At 45.2% G+C, this 27,405-nt stretch overlaps 1 protein-coding gene across 1 annotated transcript in view; it reads right to left on the minus strand.

Moving 5' to 3' along the window:
• Positions 1-27,405, minus strand: part of LOC137525254 (protein mono-ADP-ribosyltransferase PARP14-like) — a 314,114-nt gene that overhangs the window by 130,537 nt on the left and 156,172 nt on the right. Inside the window, exon 4 of the mRNA XM_068246278.1 lies at positions 6,250-6,424. Coding sequence (XP_068102379.1) covers positions 6,250-6,424 — 175 coding nt within the window. The remainder of the gene's footprint in view (positions 1-6,249; positions 6,425-27,405) is intronic.

A 27,405-nucleotide genomic window follows, 5' to 3' on the forward strand; every position in this document is an offset into this window, starting at 1 on the left:
ATATATACAATACATCAGGTTCTATGACATACCGCTTATTTCCTGCCACAAAATCACCTATCACCCTCGGCCCCAAAAGTTCTTTATCAAAGCGTTCTATTTCCCTGTTATCTTCAGCCTGTCGGGGCAATACCTTTTTGGCAGATGAGTTAGAACCCCCAGAAGGGACATCTGCCACCCCTAAAACCTCCTTTTCAAGACCAGCAGATACTGAAACAGAATCTCCATTGCCTGCCGTGCATGCAAGACCCGGGGCCAGTGCCAACCCATCCACCACCACAGTTTTAATGTCACCAAAAATGGTGTCCACAGTTTTTACTTTAATGTGGACAGTGGACTCAGCTGGCCCTGACCCCAGATCCCCAGCAGGCACGACAGGAGCCCCGACAGGACCCGGAATTGAAGACACATCAATAGACCTGGTTTCATCCTCAATATTGGCAGCTAGCTGCTTTTCTTCAGCAGATGTCTCACTAGTTTGTGCAGCTGGGAGTGAGGACACAATAACCTCTGGCACATGTTTCTGCACAACAACATTACAATCCACACCAGTAGACAAATTAGCATTAACAGACAAAATTTGCTCACAGCCACCATTATCTTCAATGGATGTGGCAGAGTTCCCCCCTGGAGGTGCAGACACCTCAGAAGGGAGTAATGAAACATCCTCATCATGGCTGGTGACAGCTTTACTCACAGAAGCTCCATCACCAGCCTGCAGCTTCTCACCAGTCTGACTCAGCACTTTCCTATCAGCTCTGCTGGCTCCCACACGCAGGGATGCCGGGGATGCCTCAGAGTACAGAGCTCCAGTAGTGCTGACATCACTTCCTCTTTGCTTTCCCGCCAATCCCGGCCCTGCACCCTCTGCAGTAGACAGCTGTGCAGTGCAGGGCTGGCTGCAAGCAGCATGCTTCTTCCTCATAGTGAGTTTAAGTTTACTTTTCCTCCTTTTTGCTGCTCTTGGCAGCGATGTACGTAAGTTTGTCTCTGTCTTTCCCTCCAGCAGGCCAGCATCAGCAGGTTCAGCAGACACAGGCACATCACTCCCCAGCACACCAGCACTACTAGGGACAGGCAATTCAGGCTGCATGCCCTCTCCCACCACATCGGCTCCAGCAGGCTCCTGGCTCACAGGGGGTGCAGGGGCCACATCAGCAGACACATCACTCCCCAGCACACCAGCACTGCTAGGGACAGGCAATTCAGGCTGCATGCCCTCTCCCACCACATCGGCTCCAGCAGGTTCCTGACTCACAGGGGGTGCAGGGGGGACATCAGCAGACACAGGCACATCGCTCTCCACCACACCAGCATTCTTAGTATCCTCAGGCTGCATATCCTCCTCCATAGGATCAGTGTCAGCAGGCTCCTGACTCACAGGGGATGCAGGGGCCACATTAGGCACATTGCTCGTCACACCATCAACTCCACCGGCAGCCGCATTAGGTGTAGGCACGTTAGACTGCAACATTTCCTTCTCCATAGCTTTCTCTGTACACACAGGGCTGCTCTGGGTTTGCACATCAGCACAGCCCCCCTCTCCGGCCACAGCCACACTCTGCTGGGGGGCTCTGAGCACAGCTGGCTCACCAGTACCCTCCACACCTTCCAGGGTCACCTCCATCTCCTCTACCTGCCCACACGGGGTCTCACTGGGATTACCCTCCACCCTTTCCGCGGGACTTACGGTTTGGGATGTCTCAGCTCTCACATCGGCTCCAGGTGTAGGTGTTGCTCTTCCCATAGCTGGCTTTGCTGCTTGCTGACGGAACCGAGCAGCATTACAGTAGGATTCACGGAAGGGTCCACCTTTCTCCTCCAGTTCTGACACCACTTTCCTCTGCTCATCTATTTTTCTTTGTAGCTCCGCAGTAACTGGGTCGGTTTGGAGGAATTCAGGTCTCCATCTCACTCCAAAGCGGTGTATCCGTTCTTTTAGTTGCAACTCCAGTTGATCATACAGGTGTGAATGATAACTCATTGCCTTATTCCAGGCCACCACATCCGCCACCACATCTCTGGAAGCTGCTTCTCGGATATTCCCCCCTGCCCCTAGGTAAGACAGGTCAGGGGGGGCATGAGCCAGCTGCTCCATTGCTGGAAGCAGCTGGCTAGTGTAGAGAGGGCCCCTGCAGGCCAAGGCCTAAGCAGGGACCTCAGGTGTCTCCAAGCCCAAAAACAAGCACAGAACTGGGCTAGGTATAAGCCGGTTATGCTGCTCTCTGGATCTCAACAGGAGCTCCCCACCGCACGTCTGCTCTGGTGCAGAGACTGATGGGAATGGACCAGTATTGTCTATGGTAGGATTAGAGTGTGAGCTCCTCTGAGGACAGTCAGTGACATGACTATGTACTCTGTAATGTGCTGCAGGAGATGTCAGTGCTATATAAATACATAATAATAATATGGTAGGACATTAGACTATTACTATGGTAGGATTAGATTGTGAGCTCCCCTGAGGACAGTCAGTGACATGACTATGTACTGTGGAAAGTGCTGCAGGAGATGTCAGTGCTATATAAATACATAATATTAATATGGTAGGACATTACACTATGACTATGATAGGATTAGAGTGTGAGCTCCTCTGAGGACAGTCAGTGACATGACTATGTACTCTGTAATGTGCTGCAGGAGATGTCAGTGCTATATAAATACATAATAATAATATGGTAGGACATTAGACTAGGACTATGGTAGGATTAGATTGTGAGCTCCTCTGAGGACAGTCAGTGACATGACTATGTACTCTGTAATGTGCTGCAGGAGATGTCAGTGCTATATAAATACATAATAATAATATGGTAGGACATTAGACTATAATTAAGGTAGGATTAGAGTGTAAGCTCCTCTGAGGACAGTCAGTGACATGACTATGTACTCTGTAATGTGCTGCAGAAGATGTCAGTGCTATATAAATACATAATAATAATATGGTAGGACATTAGACAATGACTATGGTAGGATTAGAGTGTGAGCTCCTCTGAGGACAGTCAGTGACATGACTATGTACTCTGTAATGTGCTGCAGGAGATGTCAGTGCTATATAAATACATAATAATAATATGGCAGGACATTAGACTATGACTATGGTAGGATTAGAGTGTGAGCTCCTCTGAGGACAGTCAGTGACATGACTCTGTACTCTGTAATGTGCTGCAGAAGATGTCAGTGCTATATAAATACATAATAATATGGTAGGACATTAGACTATGACTATGGTAGGATTAGAGTGTGAGCTCCTCTGAGGACAGTCAGTGACATGACTATGTACTCTGTAATGTGCTGCAGGAGATGTCAGTGCTATATAAATACATAATAATAATATGGCAGGACATTAGACTATGACTATGGTAGGATTAGAGTGTGAGCTCCTCTGAGGACAGTCAGTGACATGACTATGTACTCTGTAATGTGCTGCAGAAGATCTCAATGCTATATAAATACATAATAATAATATGGTAGGACATTAGACTATGACTATGGTAGGATTAGATTGTGAGCTCCTCTGAGGACAGTCAGTGACATGACTATGTACTCTGTAATGTGCTGCAGAAGATGTCAGTGCTATATAAATACATAATAATAATATGGTAGGACATTAGACTATGGCTATGGTAGGATTAGAGTGTGAGCTCCTCTGAGGACAGTCAGTGACATGACTATGTACTCTGTAATGTGCTGCAGGAGATGTCAGTGCTATATAAATACATAATAATAATATGGCAGGACATTAGACTATGACTATGGTAGGATTAGAGTGTGAGCTCCTCTGAGGACAGTCAGTGACATGACTATGTACTCTGTAATGTGCTGCAGAAGATCTCAATGCTATATAAATACATAATAATAATATGGTAGGACATTAGACTATGACTATGGTAGGATTAGATTGTGAGCTCCTCTGAGGACAGTCAGTGACATGACTATGTACTCTGTAATGTGCTGCAGAAGATGTCAGTGCTATATAAATACATAATAATAATATGGTAGGACATTAGGCTATGACTATGGTAGGATTAGAGTGTGAGCTCCTCTGAGGACAGTCAGTGACATGACTATGCACTCTGTAATGTGCTGCAGGGGATGTCAGTGCTATATAAATACATAATAATAATAATATGGTAGTGTAATGATCGCTGCTGCAGCAGCTATTGCTGGAAGTAGTGCTGCAGCTCAGGCAGTTCTGATCTATTTCCATGCAAGCTGTATAGCTTTGTCTGTTTTTCCCTGCTGTCAGCTTGTGACTGATTATCATTCACCTGTGTGGGAATCTGCATGTCTGCTCCCATTGGATGACCTCAGTATAAAGATCTGCTTCCTGCAGGGTTTCCTTGGGTTTTCATAGCTTCAGCCTAAGCCTGTCTTGCTGTCGCTTTAGCCCCCGATCGTGTTTCTTGTTATAAAGATACTTTGCTGGTCTTTGCATCATATATTGGTTCATTGCCAATATATATGCATACCAGCACGTTTATTATTTTCCTTGTATTTGTGTTACGTGATACATCAGTGTCGCTGATGTATACGTACACGAACTGTTTATATCCTGTGTGCAGTTAGTCAGCTTTCCAGCACGTTTTGGTAGGTTGCGCGTACCGTGACCACCCGTGCTGAGGTAGTTACCCTGCTCCTGGTTCTGTTTGTGGATTGCGTTCATCTCTGCGAAGAGATAACGAATCCTTCTGAATCCTGTCCTGTTACCGTTTGTGGATTGCGTTCATCTCTGCGAAGAGATAACGAATCCTTCTGAATCCTGTTCTGTTACTATTTGTGGATTGCGTTCATCTCTGCGAAGAGATAGCGAATCCTTCTGAGTCCTGTTCCCTGTGTTACTCCATTCCTAGTCAGCGTTCCTGCTTATGTCATATATCGGTTCATTGCCGATATATACATATGTTAGTCAGACGTAACAAATAGTTTCATTGATAGCTGTAATTGTAATACGCTAGGAAAACATACTTATTGTATATTTATCTGTGTTACGTTCTTCTATCTCAATCCTGCTATTTCCTGACCATCCTGTCCTGTCTTTGTGAGGCACGCCATCGCCGCAACGCATTGGCTGCCTCATTCCAGTCTGTCTGGTTTTGGACGCTTGCTGTCGCTAAGTAGCCGCTAGCTAGCAAGCGTTCATTCTGTCTACCTGTCCTGATCTCCTCAGTTCTGGTTTATGCGCTCAGCGCTACTTTGCGCTGAGACGTTATAACGAAAGCATTGTTTGTGGCTGTCAGATCTGCACCGGCTCTGTGCGCCACAATCTCCTATTGGAGTCAGTCCTCCCCTCCACTATACTAGGGATAGCCTGTTTCCTGGTGCTAGTGTGTGTACCTCCTCCACGCCAGCTCATGCGTTGCATGCTGACTGTGGAGAATACACCACCAAGCGTTACAGGTAGGACATTAGACTATGACTATGGTAGGGTTAGAGTGTGAGCTCCTCTGAGGACAGTCAGTGACATGACTATGTACTCTGTAATGTGCTACAGGAGATGTCAGTGCTATATAAATACATAATAATAATATGGTAGGACATTATACTATGACTATGGTAGGATTAGAGTGTGAGCTCCTCTGAGGACAGTAGGTGACATGACTATGTACTCTGTAATGTGCTGCAGAAGATGTCAGTGCTATATAAATATACAATAATAATATGGTAGGACATTACACTATGACTATGGTAGGATTAGAGTGTGAGCTCCTCTGAGGACAGTCAGTGACATGTAGTTAATGTATTTGGGAGAAACAAAATATACAAAAAATTCAAAAAATCCCTGCAGGTGCACCACAAACACCAAGCTTAAAATCTAAATAGCGATTTGTTTCGGGTTAGTAACCCTTCTTCAGGCCTTTAAATATATAGTGAACATCTGCACAGTTGGAATACAAGGTAGGAACTGATCTGGTCAAATATAAAGCCAGGGCAGACCACCACAAGATCAAACAAAGAGCCGCATGGAGACCGGACATCCAAACAGGGTGGTGTTTGGATGTCCGGTCTCCATGCGGCTCTTTGTTTGATCTTTGATCATAGTAGTACTGTGTGGGAGCGAGGCTAGCTACCAGAAGATGAGTATTTTGGTCTTTTCTCCCTCAGAAAGCCACATGTGAGAGGACTTCTGGCCTGTGCACCCCACAAGCCATTGCACCGCAGTAATATAATTCCAGGGATACAGGTATGACAATCTGCAAGTATGGAGCTGATGTATCTGCTGATTGGTACAGAAGATGCCCGTGTTACTCTCACCATTTCTTCCAGCGTAGCTCCGGTTGAATCCATTCTGATTAACTTGTTGGATGGATTCAAAGTCACTCCCATGGAAGAGTTGCTTCTCGTTATTTGTGGTGCCGTTATTGCCATCAATGCTTTGCTTCTTGATCTTGTAATTCTTCCAAAGAGTCTTATTCTGCACACGGAAGATCTGGAGGGATATAATGTATAAGGTCACTAATATACAGAATATTCTTTAGTTTGAACTTCAGCTAATACTTATTATATCACACTTACTGCAATACACTCAGTGACAAGTCTGTAATTAGCAATGTAACCCCCCAAAAGAGGGTTACAAAGTGCTAATGTATTTTTATGTGTATTGCGCCTTTAAGCCTTAGACGCCAGGTTTGTGGAACTAGAACGGCACATGAGAAGGGAGTGTAAGCGTCCGCTTGTGAATTGTTTCAGTACCATCTCAAGAACTGTCATGAGTTTCCCCCAAGGTTTTGCTGAGCAATATAGCTTGGACTTGGTTAGAAGGGACTGAGAACTGTTTAGGAACTGAACTGTGTTAGAATGTAAGTATACTTGAATTTCAGCCTCAGGTACTGAAGTCTAGTAAAGACTTGAGATACAGGGTCTCTTTAAGCAGAGTTTCTCGGAGAGAAATGATGCAGTCATTTACCAGGAACATGTGCCTCTAGAAGGCCACATAATAGGTTATCAGGTCTAACTGCCCCCAACAGTTAGACGACGGGAACGGTAAACAAAGGCGATATTTACAAAACATTGCATTCTTTGCAACTAGGTTATAAAGCAATGGAATATTAATTAATGAGGTGGGTCACATGCCCATTCCCGCCAATCGTAGGCTTGGGGGTATGGCTCGGGTGATGTCAGAATTTAACTCTTTGATGTTCATATAAACTAGGGAGACCGGATGGAAAAGATTACTGTACTCTACTTTCCAGCTTTCCAGCTCTCTCTATGCTTCCTAGTTAGAATACTAGCTTCCTGTCTGTATGCTGTAAATATATGTGATGTACATAGGACATAGGAAAGACTGTTTATACTCTGAAGAAATCAAACTGTAACACAAGATGCTTAATAAACCCCTTTGAAAGTTGAAGGTGGCTGTCTCCACTCTATCTCCTGTATGCTGTCCTCTAGACCTAGAGATTACAATCCTCTAGATTGTAAGCCTTTGGGCAGGGTCTTCCTCCTTTTGTGTCCTACCTGATCTGGCACCTCCATTACTGTGAACCCATGCCATGCATTTGAGTGAACCTAATTTGCCTAATCTCCATGCTTCATCCAGTGACTGACTAAGCATTACCTTGTACTAATACTGTGCTGTGTGATCTGGTTTTCTTGTATTCCTGTATTGTCATATTGCTGTATGTCACCCCTAAATATTGTCTGTAACCTAAATTAATGTTCAGCGCTGCGTAATATGTTGGCGCTTTATAAATACAATAAATAATAATAATGCTGTCGCTGTGAGTTGCAGCTCTGATGAGTTGCTGGTGCCGGAGCAAAAGGTGTGTGGTGCTGTTGCCAATAGCAACCAACATATAAATTCTTACAAACTGAATTGCTCAGTAGACCAGCTCCTTACCCCCAGCCCACGCCCAACAATGGTACTGTGTATTGTATATGCTGTAAAGTGGATTGTTGTAAGAGAAGACCTTTGTAGCTCAAATACTTTGGGCTCGATTCACAAAGCGGAGCTAACCCAGTTAGAGACTTTAGGCGTGATAACCATTGCACCACACTGGTGAAAAGCCAGTTTAGGCATGATAAGTTTAGGCGTGGAGGGCTCGATTCAGTAAACGGTGCTAACCCGGTTAGCACGCCTAAAGACTTTGGGCATGCTAACTAGGGTGCTAAGTAGTTAGCACATACAAACTACTTAGCACCGTAGTTAGCACATGCAAACTACTTAGCACCGTAGTTAGCACATGCAAACTACTTAGCACCATAGTTAGGACATGCAAACTACTACTTAGCACCGTGCTAACTAGGGTGCTAAGCTCCATGGTTAGATACACCTGGTCTTGCTAATTATGATCTTGTAAAAGATAGAATATGTGGAAATTTTAATTCAATCTGAGCTCTATAAATTATGTGACGATCATTATATTATTGTTAACAATACCTCTCATCTTCCACAGTGATAATAGATGCTGAAGCTACTGTTGGAAAAGTTAGGAGGCGCATTGCTACACTGCATATTCTGTCATATGTTCCTTTTCTTTCTTGAATAAACACTGATTTAAAAAAAAAAAAAACTAGGGTGCTAAGTAGTTTACGGGCTCGATTCACCAAGCGGTGCAAAGTGTTAGCACCGTGGTGAAAAGGCCCTTATCACGCCTAAAGTCACTTTAGGCATGATAAGAAGTTGCCGCGCGTACGCGCGTACGCGCATGCGCGCAACACCCGACGCTTCGCGCGAAGCTCCCATTAAGCCCTATGGGACTTTGCGCGCGCTCTCAACACCCGACGCTTCGCGCGAAGAGCAGGAAAAATCGGTGATAACTCAGTGGTGAAAAGGTCATCACGCCTAAAGTCTTTTAGGCGTGATAACTGGGTTATCACCGCTTTGTGAATCGAGGCCCAGGTGTGATAAGTTTAGGCGTGATAAGTTTAAGCACCAACTGGGTTAGCACCGCAGTGCACAGCTGATCAAAAGTTTTGCGCTAGCAAAGTCTGGTGCACTTCGCATAGAGTTTAATGGCGCTGCTTTGCGTGCGGGACTTTGCGCGCGATCTAAACTTATCTAAACTTATCGGGCCTGATTCACAAAGCGGTGCTAACAGTTAGCACGCTGGTGAAAAACCCTTTATCACGCCTAAACTAAGTTTAGGCGTGATAAGTTTAAGTGTGATAAGTTTAGGCATGATAAGTTTAGGTGTGATAAGTTTAGGCATGATAAGTTTAAGCACCAACTGCGTTAGCACCGCAGTGCACAGCTGATCAAAAGTTTTGCGCTAGCAAAGTCTGGTGCACTTCGCATAGAGTTTAATGGCGCTGCTTTGCGTGCGGGACTTTGCACGCTACCTACACTTATCTAAACTTAGCATGCCTAAACTTATCACACCTAAACTTATCACACCTAAACTTATCACGCCTAAACTGGCTTTTCACCAGTGTGGTGCAAAGGTTATCATGCCTAAAGTCTTTTAGGCGTGATAACTGAGTTATCACCGCTTTGTGAATCAGGCCCTTAGAGACTTTGGGCTTGATTCACAAAGCGGTGCAAAGTGTTTGCACGCCAGTGAAAAGCCCCTTATCACGCCTAAACTCACTTTAGGCGTGATAAGAAGCAAGTGCGCGCGCAGCACCCGACGCTTCGCGCGAAGCTCCCATTAAACCCTATGGGACTTTGCGCGCGCTCTTACGCGCGAACGCGCGTACGCGCGGTAACTTCGCGCGAAGAGCAGGAAAAAGCGGTGATAACTCAGTGGTGAAAAGGTCATCACGCCTAAAGTCTTTTAGGCGTGATAACTGGGTTAACACCGTTTGTGAATCAAGCCTATCATGCCTAAACTTATCACACCTAAACTTATCATGCCTAAACTTATCACACCTAAACTTATCATGCCTAAACAGAGTTTAGGCGTGATAAAGGGCTTTTCACCACGGTGCTAACTGTTAGCACCGCTTTGTGAATCAGGCCCCATTCATGATAACCATTGCACCATGCTGGTGAAAAGTCAGTTTAGGGGCCTGATTCACAAAGCGGTGCTAACAGTTAGCACGCTGGTGAAAAGCCCTTTATCATGCCTAAACTCAGTTTAGGCATGATAAGTTTAGGAGTGATAAGTTTAGGTGTGATAAGTTTAGGCATGATAAGTTTAGGTGTGATAAGTTTAGGCATGCTAAGTTTAAGCGCCAACTGCGTTAGCACCGCAGTGCACAGCTGATCAAAAGTTTTACGCTAGCAAAGACTGGTGCACTTTGTATAAAGTTTAATGGCGCTGCTTTGCGTGCGGGACTTTGCAAGCGATCTAAACTTATCTAAACTTAGCATGCCTAAACTTATCACACCTAAACTTATCATGCCTAAACTTATCACACCTAAACTGGCTTTTCACCAGAGTGGTGCAATGGTTATCATGCCTAAAGTCTTTTAGGCATGCTAACTGGGTTAGCACCGCTTTGTGAATTGAGCCCACGGTGTGATAAGTTTAGGTGTGATAAGTTTAGGCATGATAAGTTTAGGCATGCTAAGTTTAGATAAGTTTAGATCGCACGCAAAGCCTCGCACGCAAAGCAGTGCCATTAAACTCTATGCAAAGTGCACCAGACTTTGCTAGCACAAAACTTTTGATCAGCTGTGCACTGCGGTGCTAACCCAGTTGGTGCTTAAACTTATCATGCCTAAATTTATCACACCTAAACTTATCACACCTAAACCTATCATGCCTAAACTTTGAGTTTAGGCGTGATAAAGGGCTTTTCACCAGTGTGCTAACTGTTAGCACCGCTTTGTGAATCAGGCCCTTTAGGCGTGATAACCATTGCACCACACTGGTGAAAAGCCAGTTTAGGCGTGATAAGTTTAGGTGTGATAAGTTTAGGTGTGATAAGTTTAGGCATGCTAAGTTTTTGGTGTAGTCGGCAGGATGGAGTAAGAGCTACAGCAAGAAGGTCAAGATACCACTCCAGTAATCAGTTCACAAGTTGCAGTGGAAAGATCCGAATCAGTTTCAGCCGCTTTCAGCATGATACCCGTGGGCCTGTTGGCGACATACTTGCCGAAGTTTGATGGTACCAACATGTTACAACAAGATTGGGTGGAGACAATCCGGAGTGCATTTAAAGCTTATAAAGTACCCTTTGATGTTCAGAGAGAGATTGCTATTTTGTCTTTGGAAGGAGATGCCAGAAAGACCGTGGTGACGACCGATTTGCCCGAGCCAGCCTCTTTGGAAGTGATCGTGGGAGTATTGGAGGAGATATGTGGAGATGCAGCTGACCTGCATGTGATTCATAAGAGATTTATGGACCGCACCCAGAGAAAAGATGAGCCTATAAGAAGAAGGGATTTCTAATGCGGATGCAGATTCCTGGCTGATGAACCAGTTCTTGCTAGGACTGAAGAGTGAGGGTTTGAGACAGCATTTGAAGTTGAAGATTGAAAGAGATAAAGAGATCAATTTTCAGAAGTTGCAGAGTTTTGCAGTGAAGCATCAGCAGGAGGAAGAAACTAGGCAAACGCAGTCGCTCCAGAGGAACTTGAGATTACCTAAAGTAAAAGAGAAAGAAGAAGTTGCAGAACCATCTAGAAGTGCTATTGAAGCTCTGACTGAAGCAGTTACAGTATTGACAGAAGAAGTCCGGAAGTTGAGAGTGGAGAGACATGTGGAGGAGTGGAGAGATGTTCCTGCTGGACGTGGTGTTGGGAAAGAGCCCCCGTTTACTTGTAGGAAGTGTGGAGAAGCTGGTCACATAGCGCAAAATTGTGGGGGCCCCGTACAGTTCCGAGGGAAGCCATATTTAAACTGAAGAATCCTGTGGTGAAGGGTTAAACTACAGGATGTGAAGTACAGACCCCTAAAGACACCCAGATGAGACGGCTAACGGCAACGAAGAACTATTGGGAGCTGTGAATGACCTTCTAGTTACCCAACCTCCTCCTACCAGTGATGATAGTATGGCAGAACCAGAAGAAGTGCCAGATGAACAACTTACCTGCACACGAGAGCTGTGGGTGAAACAGAGCAAGAGAGACTGGCCAGATTACTGGTTTCCACCACCCAAGCCACAGAGAGTCAGATGAAGAAGAGTGAGGCCTGAGCCTGTTGAAGCATTGCGAAGAGAGGGGACCCCCTTGGAGTAGCAGTGGATTTGCAGGAGAGCGAGAGTGTATTCAAGCCTGTCATAAGAGTGAAGTTGTACAAAGGACAGATGAGTCGGAAGATATTCCCAGAAGTGGGCATTCCAAGCAGAGCCGGATTATCCACCAGGCAACAGAGGCAGTTGCTTTGATCTAGTGAAAGGTCAGGGGCTCCGACAGCCCTAATAAAGATTTATTGCCCCTGTTGATGTAACTCTTTATGGTCTATTAAAAACAGTCTTCATGAATGCTCTCTGTCACATAGATAATAAGACACATGCAGACAATGTTTCCTCCTGGATCCTCTCCCCCTCCCCTCCTTAGTTTAGCTGTCAGACACAGGCTGGGGTCTGGAATGACTAATGTTATCATTGTGTGATCTCTGTCCAGCATTCTCCACTAATAAAAATGTTTTGAAAAAACAGCAGAAGCTGCTTGCTAGCCTGGGCTATAGGTACATCTACACACTTTGCTTCACTGCTGTCAGGTTTTTTTCTGGATAGGAAAAACACCTTGAAGTGTGTACTGGCCCACCATTGATTTACATTGGTTCTCACTCAGTTTTCCTGGGCAGAAAACACAGCAGTGTGCGCAGAAGAGAGCAAAATATCTATTACAGGGGGGAGCTTTCCCCCAGACCTTTCATTCTGTGATTTAGGGCTGGTCTTGTGTCTGGTGTATTCAGATTTGTTGTTGTAAGGCAATGTGAAACACTTGGCTAGCTGATAAAAGTGCAATTAGAGGACTGGCAAGCTGGTAAATATACACAGCATGATGCACAGCTTGCCTGGAGGGTAAAATCTGTCTGGTCTCTTCCCACTGTTATAATGACTGCATGTCAAACAAATCAAATCAAAGATAGCTTTATTGGCATGATCAAGATTCATTACAGGTATTGCCAAAGCAAGGGGAAATAGGGGACATGGGAGGGGGTAGAGTAGGTTATGCTCCTCTCGGTCTGTGGCATGCTGTGACATAGTGTGCAGTGATTGTCACTGTGGATTCCTCCTCTCAGTCTGTGGCATGCTGTGACATAGTGTGCAGTGATTGTCACTGTGAATTGCTCTTCTCAGTCTGTGGCATGCTGTGACATAGTGTGCAGTGATTGTCACTGTGGATTCCTCCTCTCAGTATGTGGGATGCTGTGATGTAATGTGCAGCGATTGTCACTGTGGATTCCCCCTCCCAGTCTGTTGCATGCTGTGACATAGTGTGCAGCGGTTGTCACTGTGGATTCCTCTTCTCCCAGTAGGATATATGTTTTTCTCTCATCTTCTAGTGTGAGAAAGTCTGGGAATGGTTCCGACAATTTCTTAAAGTAAGTGTCCCTGGTTGCAGTATATTTGGGGCAGTGCAGCAGGAAGTGGCTTTCATCCTCAAGGGTCTTCTGCTCACAGTGTTGGCATAGTCTCTCCTCCCTGGGTTTGTACGTCTGTCTGTGTCTCCCAGACTATTTCGAGGTTGTGAGCACTCAATCTATAGACACTCAGGATTGTCCTCTCTTGAGAGTTTTGCAGCTTTTCCAGGTATGGGGCCATTTTATATTCTCTTTGTAGAGACTGGTATATGGCTAGCTTTTGTGACTCTTTTATTTCACTCCTCCGTTTTCCCACATAGTCTTCTTTGCTCTTAGCTGTGGTGTGTTTAATCTGGACTTTTGTTATGACCTGTGGGTCGGGGGTTGGAGGGAGTATAGAGCTGACCACGACTTTCAGTGCACACAGCTTTTCTTGGTCTTCATTATGCAGCATGGCTTTGTAGTGGGGTGAGTCGGGGCTGCTGCTCTGTAGGTGGGCCCAGAAGGATAACACTCTCTTCTGTATCTCAAGCAGTAATGGGAATCTCCCCAGCTCAGCTCGGCAGGCATTGTTTGAGGTACTCCGATGGACCTGGAGGAGGTGTTTGCAGAACTCAAGGTGGAATATTTCTGTTGGGCTGGATTCCCATTTTGATTGGTCTGGGTAGGTGGTGGGCGTGTATCAAAAAAGGGCGCCTGGAAAAAAGGGCACGGGGTATAGCCGAAATTTTAAGTTTGAATGCAAAACCATATTTTTCTTTTAAGGGGTTGTAAATGAAAATTTAGTGCTAAATAGGTTAAATAAACGGAAATGAAATGGGAAAATACCGTCTATAACAACAAACGAATTCTGAAAAGAAACGTCAAATATCGTATATAACAAAAACGATATTTACACTAATATTAAGCATAGCAATGCAATGGTAGGTTTTACAGATATTTTACTGTAATTATACCAAACTGTAGGCTCACACAGATATCTCCCTATCCCTAATCCCTAGACCCCTCTTTGTTTAAATATATATAATTTAATAAATTGTATATATTACATATATTGTGCTGTAACTATACCTAACCTTACTCTCACACAGAGCCCTCCCTGTATCTATCCCCCCTGGTGGTGCCTAACCCTAAGACCCCCCTGGTGGTGCCTAACCCTAAGACCCCCCCTGGTGGTGCCTAACAATAAGACCCCCCCTGGTGGTGCCTAACCCTAAGACCCCCCTGGTGGTGCCTAACCCTAAAACCCCCCTGGTGGTGCCTAACCCTAAGACCCCCCTGGTGGTGCCTAACCCTAAGACCCCCCCTGGTGGTGCCTAACCCTAAGACCACCCTGGTGGTGCCTAACCCTAAGACCCCCCCTGGTGGTGCCTAACCCTAAGACCCCCCTGGTGGTGCCTATCCCTAAGACCCCCTGGTGGTGCCTAACCCTAAGACCCCCCCTGGTGGTGCCTAACCCTAAGACCCCCCTGGTGGTGCCTAACCCTAAGACCCCCCTGGTGGTGCCTAACCCTAAAACCCCCCCTTGTGGTGCCTATCCCTAAGACCCCCTGGTCTTGCCTAACCCTAAGACCCCCCCTGGTGGTGCCTAACCCTAAGACCCCCCTGGTGGTGCCTAACCCTAAGACCCCCCCTGGTGGTGCCTAACCCTAAGACCCCCCTGGTGGTGCCTAACCCTAAGACCCCCCTGGTGGTGCCTAACCCTGAGACCCCCCTGGTGGTGCCTAACCCTAACCACCCCTCTGGTGGTGCCTAACCACCCCCTGATTGCATATATTATACTGTAACTATACCTAACCCTCCCTGTACCTATCCCTAACCCCTAGACCCCCATGGTAATGCCTAAACCTAACCATCCCCACCGCACAAACACCCTAAACACATATAAACAATAATATATTTAATCCTTAAAATACTTCTCTACAAATAACATGAATAAAATAATTTATATATTTGTAATAGAATAAATAGCCTTAAAATAGCCTTAAAATCACGTATACATTAATATTATAAATAGAGAAGAGTATATATAAATATATACAATACAATAGATCGCCTTACAAGCATTAGAAATCTTAAAATAACAGTAACATTAAAAGCGATATTTTAGTAACTATAATCAACAAAGGAAACAGCACTGTTGCAAATTACAGAGGCAGAAGAGTCTCAATCTTCTAACTGTAATATTAAATACTTAGTGCAGGAAGAAGTGAAGGCAAGTGTAACGATCGGTGTAACACAGAGGATCTGATTACCGGTAAACTGCAGTATCACCGAGAATGCAGAATATACCCGATTATTGGTGATCTGCAGTATCACCGATAATCAGATATATAAGCTAACCTCTGGACACCTGAGTAACGAGTGTTTGGTGCAACTGTAATGTTTTGAGGGCTGCACCTCAAGAGCCGGTACAGGGCAGCAAGGAGTACTGCGCAAGTACTGATTCCTTCCGAAGGCCTAGACTTCCCCGAGGGAGGAGTCAGGCTGAGCGTAGGAAGGACAGAGCGTGAGTGACACCAATGAGGTAGTGTCACTAACGGATCTGGGAACTGCCTCTAACAGTAAGGTCAGTTCTCGCGGCCGGGCAAGCCAGGTCGTAAACACACGGACAGATAAAGTACAGATTCAGAAGGCAGAGGCGGAGTCTAAAGTACAGGCAGGGTTCGGCAACAGGGTATCAGAATAGCAAGGTAGAGGAAAAGAGCCTAAACCCCTGTGTTGGACAGAGGGAGCGATCTTGACAATACTGTGCAAGTCTGTGTAGTTGTCATCGAAGGGTGCTGCTCTCTTGGGTGCCACTCTAGGTGGTATATAATCTGCAGTAGACAGTGGGATGTGGGGGGATGGGTGGAAAAACAAGGGGTGGGGGAGAGCGCACTCAGGTTGTCATTCAATAAAAATGGCCAGCCGGCCATGGAATATTCTCACCTGGATCTGTGGCTGACTGTCCCATATGGGGTGGCCAGCAGAAAGGCTTTGTCCCACTTGGACCGGGGACCAAGTCTTGGCAGAAGTCCTCCTCCACAAGGCGTGAAGACGATAGCCTCCTTCAAAGCTGTAGTAGCAGGCTGCTGTTCTGGTATATTTTCCACCTAGCCTGAGTGCTGTGATGCCACTATAGGCGGCTGCACTGTCAGGCAGTCGTGGGTGGATTAAGAAATTTGAGTTTAAGCGATTTGCCAGTGCAAGTGTATGCAAGTAGGAAATAGACGGCGGCTGCCGTGTGAATCAAAAGTAAAAACTTTTATTGTGGCTAAGCAACGCGTTTCAGAGGGCTCAACCCTCTTTCATCAGGCTAAAATATTGTTACAATTGAGATGGGTTTATATACTATGCACTCTTCTTGATTGGTGTGACATGGAGTGGGAGATTATCCAATCCCACGTCAGTATGCTGATATGCTGGTGGACCATGATGCATTGTAGTTAAAATGAAGTCGCTGTGAGTGGGTTATTCTCATCGCAAAAAGGGTTTAAAAGGAAAGGAAGGGATGCTCTCAAATAGAGATCCATGGGTAAATGGATGCTTGGAATACTTAATTAGATAATTGAGGAACATCCCACTTTATATGGATTATGTCATGTGTTAGTGCCACATCATTAAACTGTATAATAATATATCTATGGGTCATAATACATAGAAATGGGTCATGCCATAATATTGTCACATATATAAAGCTATGGTGTTGAATTCCGTCATATTGGAGTATTATGTGAGTGTATTATCACCACATCTGCTTCAGACAGATGTTAATCCATCAGCTCATTGGCGAACATGTACCAAAAGGCATCAAAGACTTGTAGTTAAAGTTAGGACTGGCTGCATTGTGGGAAGTCTGGTATAAACTGATGGTGATAAAAAAGATAATTCAATTAATGGAATTCCAAAAACCTTCAAACTGTAGAACATACTTAGTTTTAGACAATGGTGGTGTTAGAAGGTAAGTAAAGACTTTACAAATGCATGAAATCATCAGAAAAAGGGAAAAGACAATAATTATGCAAATATAATTCAAGGGGGGGTTAGCAGGGGGTTTAGAACCAACAGATGGCGCTGGTGTGTCACTAACCTATGAGGAATAAACAGATGGCGCTGGTGCAATACTAACCTATGAGGGGATATTTTTGTGGCACTAATGATGTGGCACTAACACATGACATAATCCATATAAAGTGGGATGTTCCTCAATTATCTAATTAAGTATTCCAAGCATCCATTTACCCATGGATCTCTATTTGAGAGCATCCCTTCCTTTCCTTTTAAACCCTTTTTGCGATGAGAATAACCCACTCACAGCGACTTCATTTTAACTACAATGCATCATGGTCCACCAGCATATCAGCATACTGACGTGGGATTGGATAATCTCCCACTCCATGTCACACCAATCAATGAAGAGTGCATAGTATATAAACCCATCTCAATTGTAACAATATTTTAGCCTGATGAAAGAGGGTTGAGCCCTCTGAAACGCGTTGCTTAGCCACAATAAAAGTTTTTACTTTTGATTCACACGGCAGCCGCCGTCTATTTCCTACTTGCATACACTTGCACTGGCAAATCGCTTAAACTCAAATTTCTTAATCCACCCACGACTGCCTGACAGTGCAGCCGCCTATAGTGGCATCACAGCACTCAGGCTAGGTGGAAAATATACCAGAACAGCAGCCTGCTACTACAGCTTTGAAGGAGGCTATCGTCTTCACGCCTTGTGGAGGAGGACTTCTGCCAAGACTTGGTCCCCGGTCCAAGTGGGACAAAGCCTTTCTGCTGGCCACCCCGTATGGGACAGTCAGCCACAGATCCAGGTGAGAATATTCCACGGCCGGCTGGCCATTTTTATTGAATGACAACCTGAGTGCGCTCTCCCCCACCCCTTGTTTTTCCACCCATCCCCCCACATCCCACTGTCTACTGCAGAATAGCAAGGTACAGGATCAGAATTCAGAAGAATAGTCAAGGCAGGCAAAGGGTCATAACAGATAATCACAATCAAACTAGTACTTTAAGCTATCAACAGAATCTAGCTAAGTGTAGGATTACAGCTCCAGCTGGTCCCGGCACACTTTCGGATCTGACTCAGGTCTGCGTGCTACCACGTAGTGATCGCAACGCCAGACAACCAGCATCTGAACAGCCAGCAGTATATATACCAGAACACTCTCCAGGCCCCTCCCTAATTGCTGGACCAATGAGAGGTGTAAAAATTGTCAGCTGACCGGCCTGGTCAGCTGACTCACTTCTGGCTGTTATATAAGCTCTGCCTCTGTGCGCGCGCGCGTGTCACTCTGAATCTTGGTGGACTATCAGTCCCAGCCACACCAGTACTGTTTTGCAATGTATCCGGCGAACCGAGCGTGGGAGCCGCCGCACCGCTCACTACACCAGCGGCGGCTTCCCATGCTCAACCCCCTTGTCAGGGACACTGCCATGTGGCAAGTTCGCCGCCTCCAATGCGGATTCCGCCGCTCCCAATGCGGATTCCGCCGTTCCCAATGCGGATTCCGCCGCTCTGCCTATGCGGCATGCGGCGGTTTTTCCGCGTTGTGACGCCATGCTGGATGCGGAAACAGCTGCCTCACCTTGAGAAACGGCGGCTTTTCCACGTTTCCTCACAGCAAGACTAAATAAATTAAAAATAGACAAGGCACCTGGCCCGGATGGCATGCATCCTCGGGTCCTAAGGGAATTAAGTTCAGTTATAGATAAACCCCTTTATCTTATCTTTTATGACTCTCTTTCAACTGGCATAGTCCCAGTGGATTGGCGTTCAGCCCACGTTTTCCCATTATTTAAGAAGGGCAAAAAATCAGATCCAGGAAATTATAGATCTGTAAGCTTACCATCAGTTGTATGCAAACTATTTGAGGGGTTACTAAGAGATACTATACATTACTTCATACTAGAAAATAATCTTATTTCTCAGCATCAACATGGGTTTACTAAAGACAGGTCCTGTTTCACTAACATGCTCAGCTTTTATGAGGTAGTGAATGCTAATATGGATATTGGGAATGCTGTAGATGTGATATACTTGGACTTTGCAAAGGCCTTCGACACTGTTCCCCACAGAAGTCTGGTGCAAAAGTTGAGGATGCAAGGACTGGGGAAGAGTCTGTGTGCATGGATAGGGAACTGGCTAATGGACAGAAAACAAAGAGTTGTGGTCAATGGATCGTACTCAAAATGGGAGACTGTAAGCAGTGGGGTCCCACAGGGGTCTGTACTGGGTTCAGTGCTCTTCAATTTATTTATTAATGACCTAGTAGATGCAGTAGTGAGCAATGTTGCTATTTTTGCAGATGATACAAAATTGTGCAGACTCATCAACTCTCAGGAAGATAGTGTCATATTGCAACAGGATCTGGATAGGATGGCTATATGGGCAGATACATGGCAGATGAAATTCAATGTTGACAAATGTAAAGTCATGCATTTTGGTCGTACCAATGGTCTAGCACCATACAAAATAAATGGGATACAGTTGGGAACATCAAACTTGGAGAAGGACTTAGGAGTACTCATCAACAACAAGTTAAACAATCGTACTCAATACCAAGCCGCTGCAGCTAAAGCTAACAAAATTTTGGGATGCATTAAAAGGGAAATAAAAACTCGAGATTCTAGCATAATATTGCCCCTGTTTAACTCTCTAGTAAGGCCACATCTGGAATATGGAATTAAGTTCTGGGGACCACATTACAAAAAAGATATTGCCGTTTTAGAGCAGGTGCAGAGACGAGCAACAAAATTGATACGTGGGATGGAAGGTCTCGCTTACCAAGAAAGGTTAGATAAACTGGGTTTATTTAGTCTAGAGAAAAGACGCCAGGTTAGAGGAGATCTCATTAACATGTATAAATACATCAGAGGGCAATATAATAGCTTGGCGGATGAGCTTTTTGTCCCTAGGCCTTCTCAAAGGACTAGAGGACATGATCTGCGCATGGAGGAAAAACGTTTTAGCCATTTATTTAGGAAAGGGTTCTTTACAGTAAGAGTGATTAAGATGTGGAATGCATTGCCACAGGAAGTCATTATGGCAAACTCTATACCTGCATTTAAAGGGGGCTTAGATGTTTTCCTTGCGTTGAAAGACATCCATGGCTACAATTACTAGGTTATGCCTAATGATGTTGATCCAGGGATTTTATCTGATTGCCATCTGGAGTCGGGAAGGAATTTTTCCCTTTTGGGGATAATTGGACCATGCCTTGTAAGGGTTTTTTCACCTTCCTCTGGATCAACAGGGGTATGTGAGGGAGCAGGCTGGTGTTGTACTTTATACTGGTTGAACTCGATGGACGTGTGTCTTTTTTCAACCAAAATAACTATGTAACTATACATTTTAAGTGTAAAAACAACCTTAAAATAACAGTAATATTAAAAGCGATATTTTAGTAACCATTATAAGTGTAAAAACAAAGTTAATACCAAAAGCGATGTATTTCTAATACAATAAGGTTGAAAACGGTATTTACGCAGTATACATATGAAAACAAATTTTTAAATGATCAAAGAAGTGTAAATGAAAATTTAGTTGTTATACTTTTGTAAGCAAAATTTTTAAACTAAATAATAAGTAAAAACTGATATAAGCGAAATTTAAAAACAAAAAAATAAGTATAACACAAACTCAAAACGAACTTGTAAACAATATTTGTTATAAACCTTATTCTGTAAACGAAAAATGTTGTTAACACAATCCCTGTAACCGCTATTTCTCGGGCTCCCTTTTTTCCTGCCGGGCGCCGAATAGCCGATATTTTGCATTGCAGTCTATGGCGGCGCCCTTTTTGTCCACTATCCCTGTGCGCCCTTTTTTACTAGCACCGGTGGTGGGGCCCCATACTTCACTTCCATACAGTAGGATTGGTATGATGTCAAATACTTTCAGCCAGACCTTTACTGGTGGTTTGAGGTGGTACAGTTCTTTCCTGATAGCATAGAACGTTCGGCATGCTTTGGCTTTTAGGGCCTCCATGGCTGACTTAAGGCTTCCTGATTGGTTGATTTCCAAACCAAGGTAGGTATATGTATCAGTTCTGCTGATTTCACAGTCATTGAGTATAAAGGATGGGCTCTGGGCTGACCTGTTTTTCCTCTGGAACACCATGGTTTTGGTTTTCTTTAGATTAATGGTGAGTGCCCATGTTGTGCTAAATTTCTCCAGGATTTCTAGGCTGTCTTGTAGACCTTCTTTAGTTGGCAATAGCAGTAAGAGGTCATCTGCGTACAGTAAGAATTTCACTGTTGTGTCATGCAGGGTGAGTCCTGGTGCTGATGAAGCCTCTAGGGCTGAGGCTAATTTGTTGATGTATATGTTGAAAAGTGTTGGACTCAGGCTGCAACCCTGTCTTACCCCCCGACCCTGGAGGAAAAAAGGTGTTCTTTTCCCATTTACTTTCACACTGCACTTGTTCCCAGTGTATGAGCTCTTTATGACATCATATGTTTTCCCTCCTACTCCGCTCTCTAGGAGTCTCAGGAACAAACCTGGATGCCACAGTGAGTCAAAAGCCTTTTTAACCTGCTGAGCGGTCTGGACCGATTTTAATGAAATAAAAAGCAGCACACGCAGCCGGCACTTTGCCAGCCGCGTGTGCTGCCTGATCGCCGCTGCAGCGCGGCGATCCACCGTGTGCAGCGGCGAAAGAGGGTCCCCCCAGCCGCCCGAGCCCAGCGTAGCCGGAACAAACAGTTCCGGCCAGCGCTAAGGGCTGGATCGGAGGCGGCTGACGTCAGGACGTCGGCTGACGTCCATGACGTCACTCCGCTCGTCGCCATGGCGACGAGGTAAGCGAAACACGGAAGGCCGCTCATTGCGGCCTTCCGTGTTACTTCTGGCCGCCGGAGGCGATCGGAAGAACGCCTCCGGAGCGCCCTCTAGTGGGCTTTCATGCAGCCAACTTTCAGTTGGCTGCATGGAATAGGTTTTTTTATATTTAAAAAAAACCCCTCCCGCAGCCGTCCTGGCAATTTAATCAGAACGCCAGGGTGGTTAAAGTCCACAAAGCAGGCAAATATTTTTCCCTTTCTTCGTCTGTGTACATGGTGCTTGATAAGGGTGTGCAGGGTGTAGATGTGGTCGGTGGTGCGATGGTTTGGCATAAAACCTGCTTGGCTCTTACTAATAACATTGTGCTGTGTGAGAAAGGTGAGGATTCTCTTATTCAGGATGCTGTTGAACAGTTTTCCCAGTGTGCTGCTCACACAGATGCCTCTGTAGTTGGCTGGGTCATAGCGATCTCCACTCTTGTAAATAGGAGTTATGAGTCCTTCATTCCAGACTTCAGGGAAGCAACCGGCGTACAGGACCAGGTTAAATAGTTTCCATATCGCAGCATGGATTTCTGGGGAGCCAGATATGATCATTTCTGATAGGATTCCATCTGTGCCACTAGCTTTTTTGCCTTGCATGGATTTTATCTTCTCTTTTATTTCCTCCAGTGTGAAAGGTGTGTCAAGTGGGTTTTGAAAATCTTTCACCTTCTCCTCCAGGTTCTTTAATTTGCTGAATATTTGTACTTGTTCTGGGCTGAGTTCTTTTATAGGAATATCTCTGTATAGGTGTAACAACTAGTAGATCAGCAGCTGCCGACACGCAGGGGGTGTCTGCAGCTGCTTCCTTTCCTAGCTCGCAAGCATTCTCCGTTCCCTCGGCGTCTAGCACGCCGGGAACGGTTGGTTTTCTGACTCACAGGAGGTCTGTCTCGCGCAGGCGCGCGCAGAGACAGGACCTTTATGCTAGCAGAAGGCACGTCAGCTGACCTGCCGGTCGGCTGACGTCAGGGATGACTCTCGCCGCTCGGATTGGCGGAAATTTGAGGTAGGAGTGGCTGAGAGTCTCCCTCTTCCTCATAAGCCTTCACTTGTCATTCGGTCTTTGTCTGCTGTCGTGAATACTTATGTGTTAGCGCTCAGACCTAGTGAGGTTCCTGGTGATGATAGATGTATATGCAGTGTTTGTGATATACATCTATCTATAGTTAGCTCATTTATTGTATTATTGCTGATATTCTGTGTACTGACTCTGGCTAGTCTCTGACCTTCCTTCTGCTTTACGTTTCTGTGCTTCTGCCCATCTGATTAGTTGCTGAACCTCTGCCTGAATACTGTTTACTCTTCTGTCTCACGATTCTGTACTTCTATTAGTTTCTCTGTTGCCGAACCCTGCCTGTCCGACCACTCTACTCACCAGTGGGCCCTTGCCACTGGTGAGGTCTTGTATTCCCACCAGCTCCACTGGGGAGGAGTTACCTAGTGACTTCCCAGCCCCTCTGGGAAGGTTTAGCCAAAACTATCCCAGTCACCTGTTATACCTTTCCGGCTCCTCTGGAAAGGTCTAGCTTGCTACTCTTGCTACTTGCTTTAACTAGTCCCTTGCCAGCTGCCCTGGTGGGGACTAGTCTGCCCATTATCCTAGTAAACCTCTCCAGCCTTTGGAATAGGTCTGTTTTATTTTCTGTCTGATTGCCATTGGTCTCGTACCAGCTCCTCTGGTAGAGACCAGCTATACCCTTTTCTGTACTCTCTCTGTTAGTACCTTCTCCAGCCCCTCTGGGAAGGTTTGATCAAATCTATAACAGTCAGTGTACTGATAGTACCTTACCCACTCCTCTGGTAAGGTCTCGGAAAACTATTAAAGTTACGGTTGCACCAAGCACTACTCACACAGTCTGTGTCAGCTATACTAGCATTATTGGTGATTCTGCAGATCACCTAATAATCTGGCATAGCGTCTGTATTATAGGTGATACTGCAGATCACCTAATAATCAGACGTCTGAGTTATAACACCCAACCGTTACAATAGGTCTTTGAAGTATTGTAGCCAGACTTGGCCATTTTGGATGTGCTGATTATTTTGTTTGGATTTTTTGCCAATTTGTTTCCAGGTCTCCCAAAAGGAGTTGTCTTGCAGGGATTCTTCAAGCCGTTGGAGTCGATTTTGGATGTGGTTTTGTTTTTTATTTTTAATGGTCGCTTTATATTGACGTTGTGCGGCGTCATGTGCTGTCCTCAATTCTATGTTTGGATGTCTGTGTTTTTTGTTTGATATGGCTCGTAGGTTGTTTCTTAGTGACTTGCATTCACTGTCGAACCATTTGTTTGAGTTTTTCTTTGGTGGTCTCTTTTGGGCAGTCCTTCTTATATTGGCCATTTCTGCAATGGTGTGTAATATCTGGTTGAAGTACTTTGCTGCTTGCTGCACACCTTGTTGATCAGGGTTGTAGGTATACGTTTGATAGTCCAGAAGTAGCTGTATTGCTTCTGGTCTGTTGAGAGTCTCCTTGTACTTTATGGTTGATTCTCTGGACCATTTGAAGGTGGGTGGTAAGTTACACAGGCTTCCTGGATGTTGTTGTACAGAGTGTTTGCTTGAGGAATTGATGTATAGTAGGATTTGGTTGTGGTCTGACAGGTGTGATTGTGGGGTGACTATGAGAGCGCGGATGCTTGCAGGGTCCATGTCACTGATGGCATAGTCCACCACACTACTACCTACATGGGAGTTTAGTGTATATCTAATTATGAGGGGTTTCATGTTGTGTTTGGTTTTGTTTACCTTGTAATGAGCTGTTTATAGGGCAGTCAGTTTTCCACAGTCCATCCTTTAGCATATTGTGTGTGTCGAGAAGCAGTTTCCTTAGTTCTTCTGCCATGTCAGTGCTCTGTGGTGTTATCTCAGTTGTAGGTCTTGTGGTGGCTGGGTTCCTCCTTTGTTGCCATCTTGTAACAAACGGGGCAGCTGCGGCGAACAGCACCGCCGCCACAGCTGCCTCCATGCCGCTACCCATCCTTCCGGCGTCTAGGACGCCGAGGATGGAACGTTTGCTCTCAAGGGTCACCGGCTCGCGCGGGCGCGCGCACAGACGGGACCTTTATGCTATGAGGAAGATCGTCAGCTGACCTGCTGGTCAGCTGACGTCAGAGGAGCCTCACGGCGCCCAGGATTGGCTGTCTGCAGGGGGGCGTGCCAGTGGCGTCTCCTCTGCTTCTTAAGCCTCCAGGCTTCATTCAGACACTGCCTGCTGTCGTGAATGCCTCGTGTGTTAGCGCTCAGACCTTAGACTAGATCCCAGGTGTTAAAACCATGGACTTCACACCTAGACTAGGAATTGTTATTGTATTGATTTCCTGTGTATGACTCTGGCTAAACTCTGACTCTGATCTCGTTTACTGACTCTGTACTTCTGCCTATCTGCCTTAAAGTTGCTGAACCTCTGCCTGATTACTGATTATTCTCTGCCTCACGATTCTGTACTGATACTGTCCTCTCTGTTGCCGACCCATGCCTGTCTGACCATTCTACTCACCAGTGGGCCCTTGCCACTGGTGAGGTGTTAGCTTCTCCAGCTCCTCTGGTGAAAGTTATTTGCTAGTGACCCATTGCTCCTGCCCCTAGGCTGCAGTACAGTCTGAATCACCTACTCCTCAGGCGATCATTAGTTAAAGTGCTGTTGTACCTCCTGCGCCTAGGCTGCAGTACGCTCTGAATCACCTGCTCCTCAGGTGACCATTACTCACAGTACTGTCTGTATCTCCTGCTCCTCAGGTTGCAGTACAGTCTCAATCACCTGCCCCTCAGGTGATCTCTAGACTGCACTACTGTCTGAATCGCCCGCTCCTAGGGAGATTCTATCTCTTCAGGTTCTGTATTCCCAGCTTGCTGGGGTTTGTGCTTTATTATACGGGCAGTGTGCCAATAGTATAATAAAAGTTGGGGCACAGAAAAATCCGACCAATAACTTTGCCAAAGAGTAAAAATTGGTGCAAAAGAATCAACTTTATTAATACAAAATTGTAAATAAATGCTCGGATGAAAAAGTGACAACCAGAACCCCCCAGTCACACTATTAAAACTTTAAAACAAGAAAAGGAGTGGAGGCTCTTTAAATATATGACGGAACTCTAGCGAAAATCATGGCATCACTATGCTGGGAAGTATACACCCCATGAGTGCTGGATCCATTCACTGAAATCCAGCGAAATTAAATGAATGTATAGTGGATTAACATGAGAGCAGTTCCAGCAAAAGTCTATGCATCAATGGCCAAGTAAGCGTTAGCTTGTCTCACATGTGATAGAATAATCGCCTTGCAGTCAGAAAGATCAAGTTCTCTGTATATATACACTGCATATGGATATTACTTTTGCTGTGATGTTTCCAAGTTTCTTCAAGACATTGTATGCAGCATTAAGAAGATTAGGGATGCTCATTCGGATTCCGCGGAAATGCAATTTCCAAAAATCCGATCGGAAATTGCATTTCTGCATCGGAATGTGGAAATCGGTAATACGAGTGCGTTAGGCGGATTTCCGCCGGAAATCGCGGAAATTTTCGCTGGAAATCGCGGAAATTCCGCCCGACTTTAACATTGATTTTCTCAAAAACTATAAGGTCTTTTTTTTGCATCTTGTTCACAAGATTCAGTTTAATAACCCCTGAAAATTTGGTGTCTCTAGGACTTACGGGGGCTTTGCTATTAACCGCTAAAGTCGGCAGATTTTTACTGTAATGTAAAATGCAGAAAATCTGCATCTGCCTGTTTTCTGCATTTACATTACAGGAAAAATCCGCCGAATTTAACGGTTAATAGCAAAGCCCCCGTAAGTCCTAGAAACACCAACTTTTTAGGGTTTATTAAACAGAATCTTGTGAACAAGATGACAAAAAAGTTTTCAAAAAGACCTTATAGTTTTTGAGAAAATCGATGTTAAAGTCGGGCGGAATTTCCGCGATTTCCGGCGGAAATTCCACATTGGAATGCGGAAATTGGTAGCGGAAAGCGGAATCTGTATTTGGCAATGGCGGAATGCGGAATTACCGCGGAATCGGAAATTGGCATTTCCGACCATCCCTAAAGAAGATAACATGCTTTCCTTTAAGCCATAAGCAGTCCCACTCGCAGACTAGGCAGCAGCATGTTTCTCAAGCATGAAGTGGAAAGCAACAAACAGCAAGCAAGCAGTGCCGATAGTGCCTCACCATCTCATCTGGTGAGGTCTCGCTAAACTATTAAAGTTCTGAACTCTATTACACG

This window comes from Hyperolius riggenbachi, chromosome 7, assembly GCF_040937935.1.
Source record: "Hyperolius riggenbachi isolate aHypRig1 chromosome 7, aHypRig1.pri, whole genome shotgun sequence".
In the NCBI taxonomy this organism is placed as follows: Eukaryota; Metazoa; Chordata; class Amphibia; order Anura; family Hyperoliidae; genus Hyperolius; species Hyperolius riggenbachi.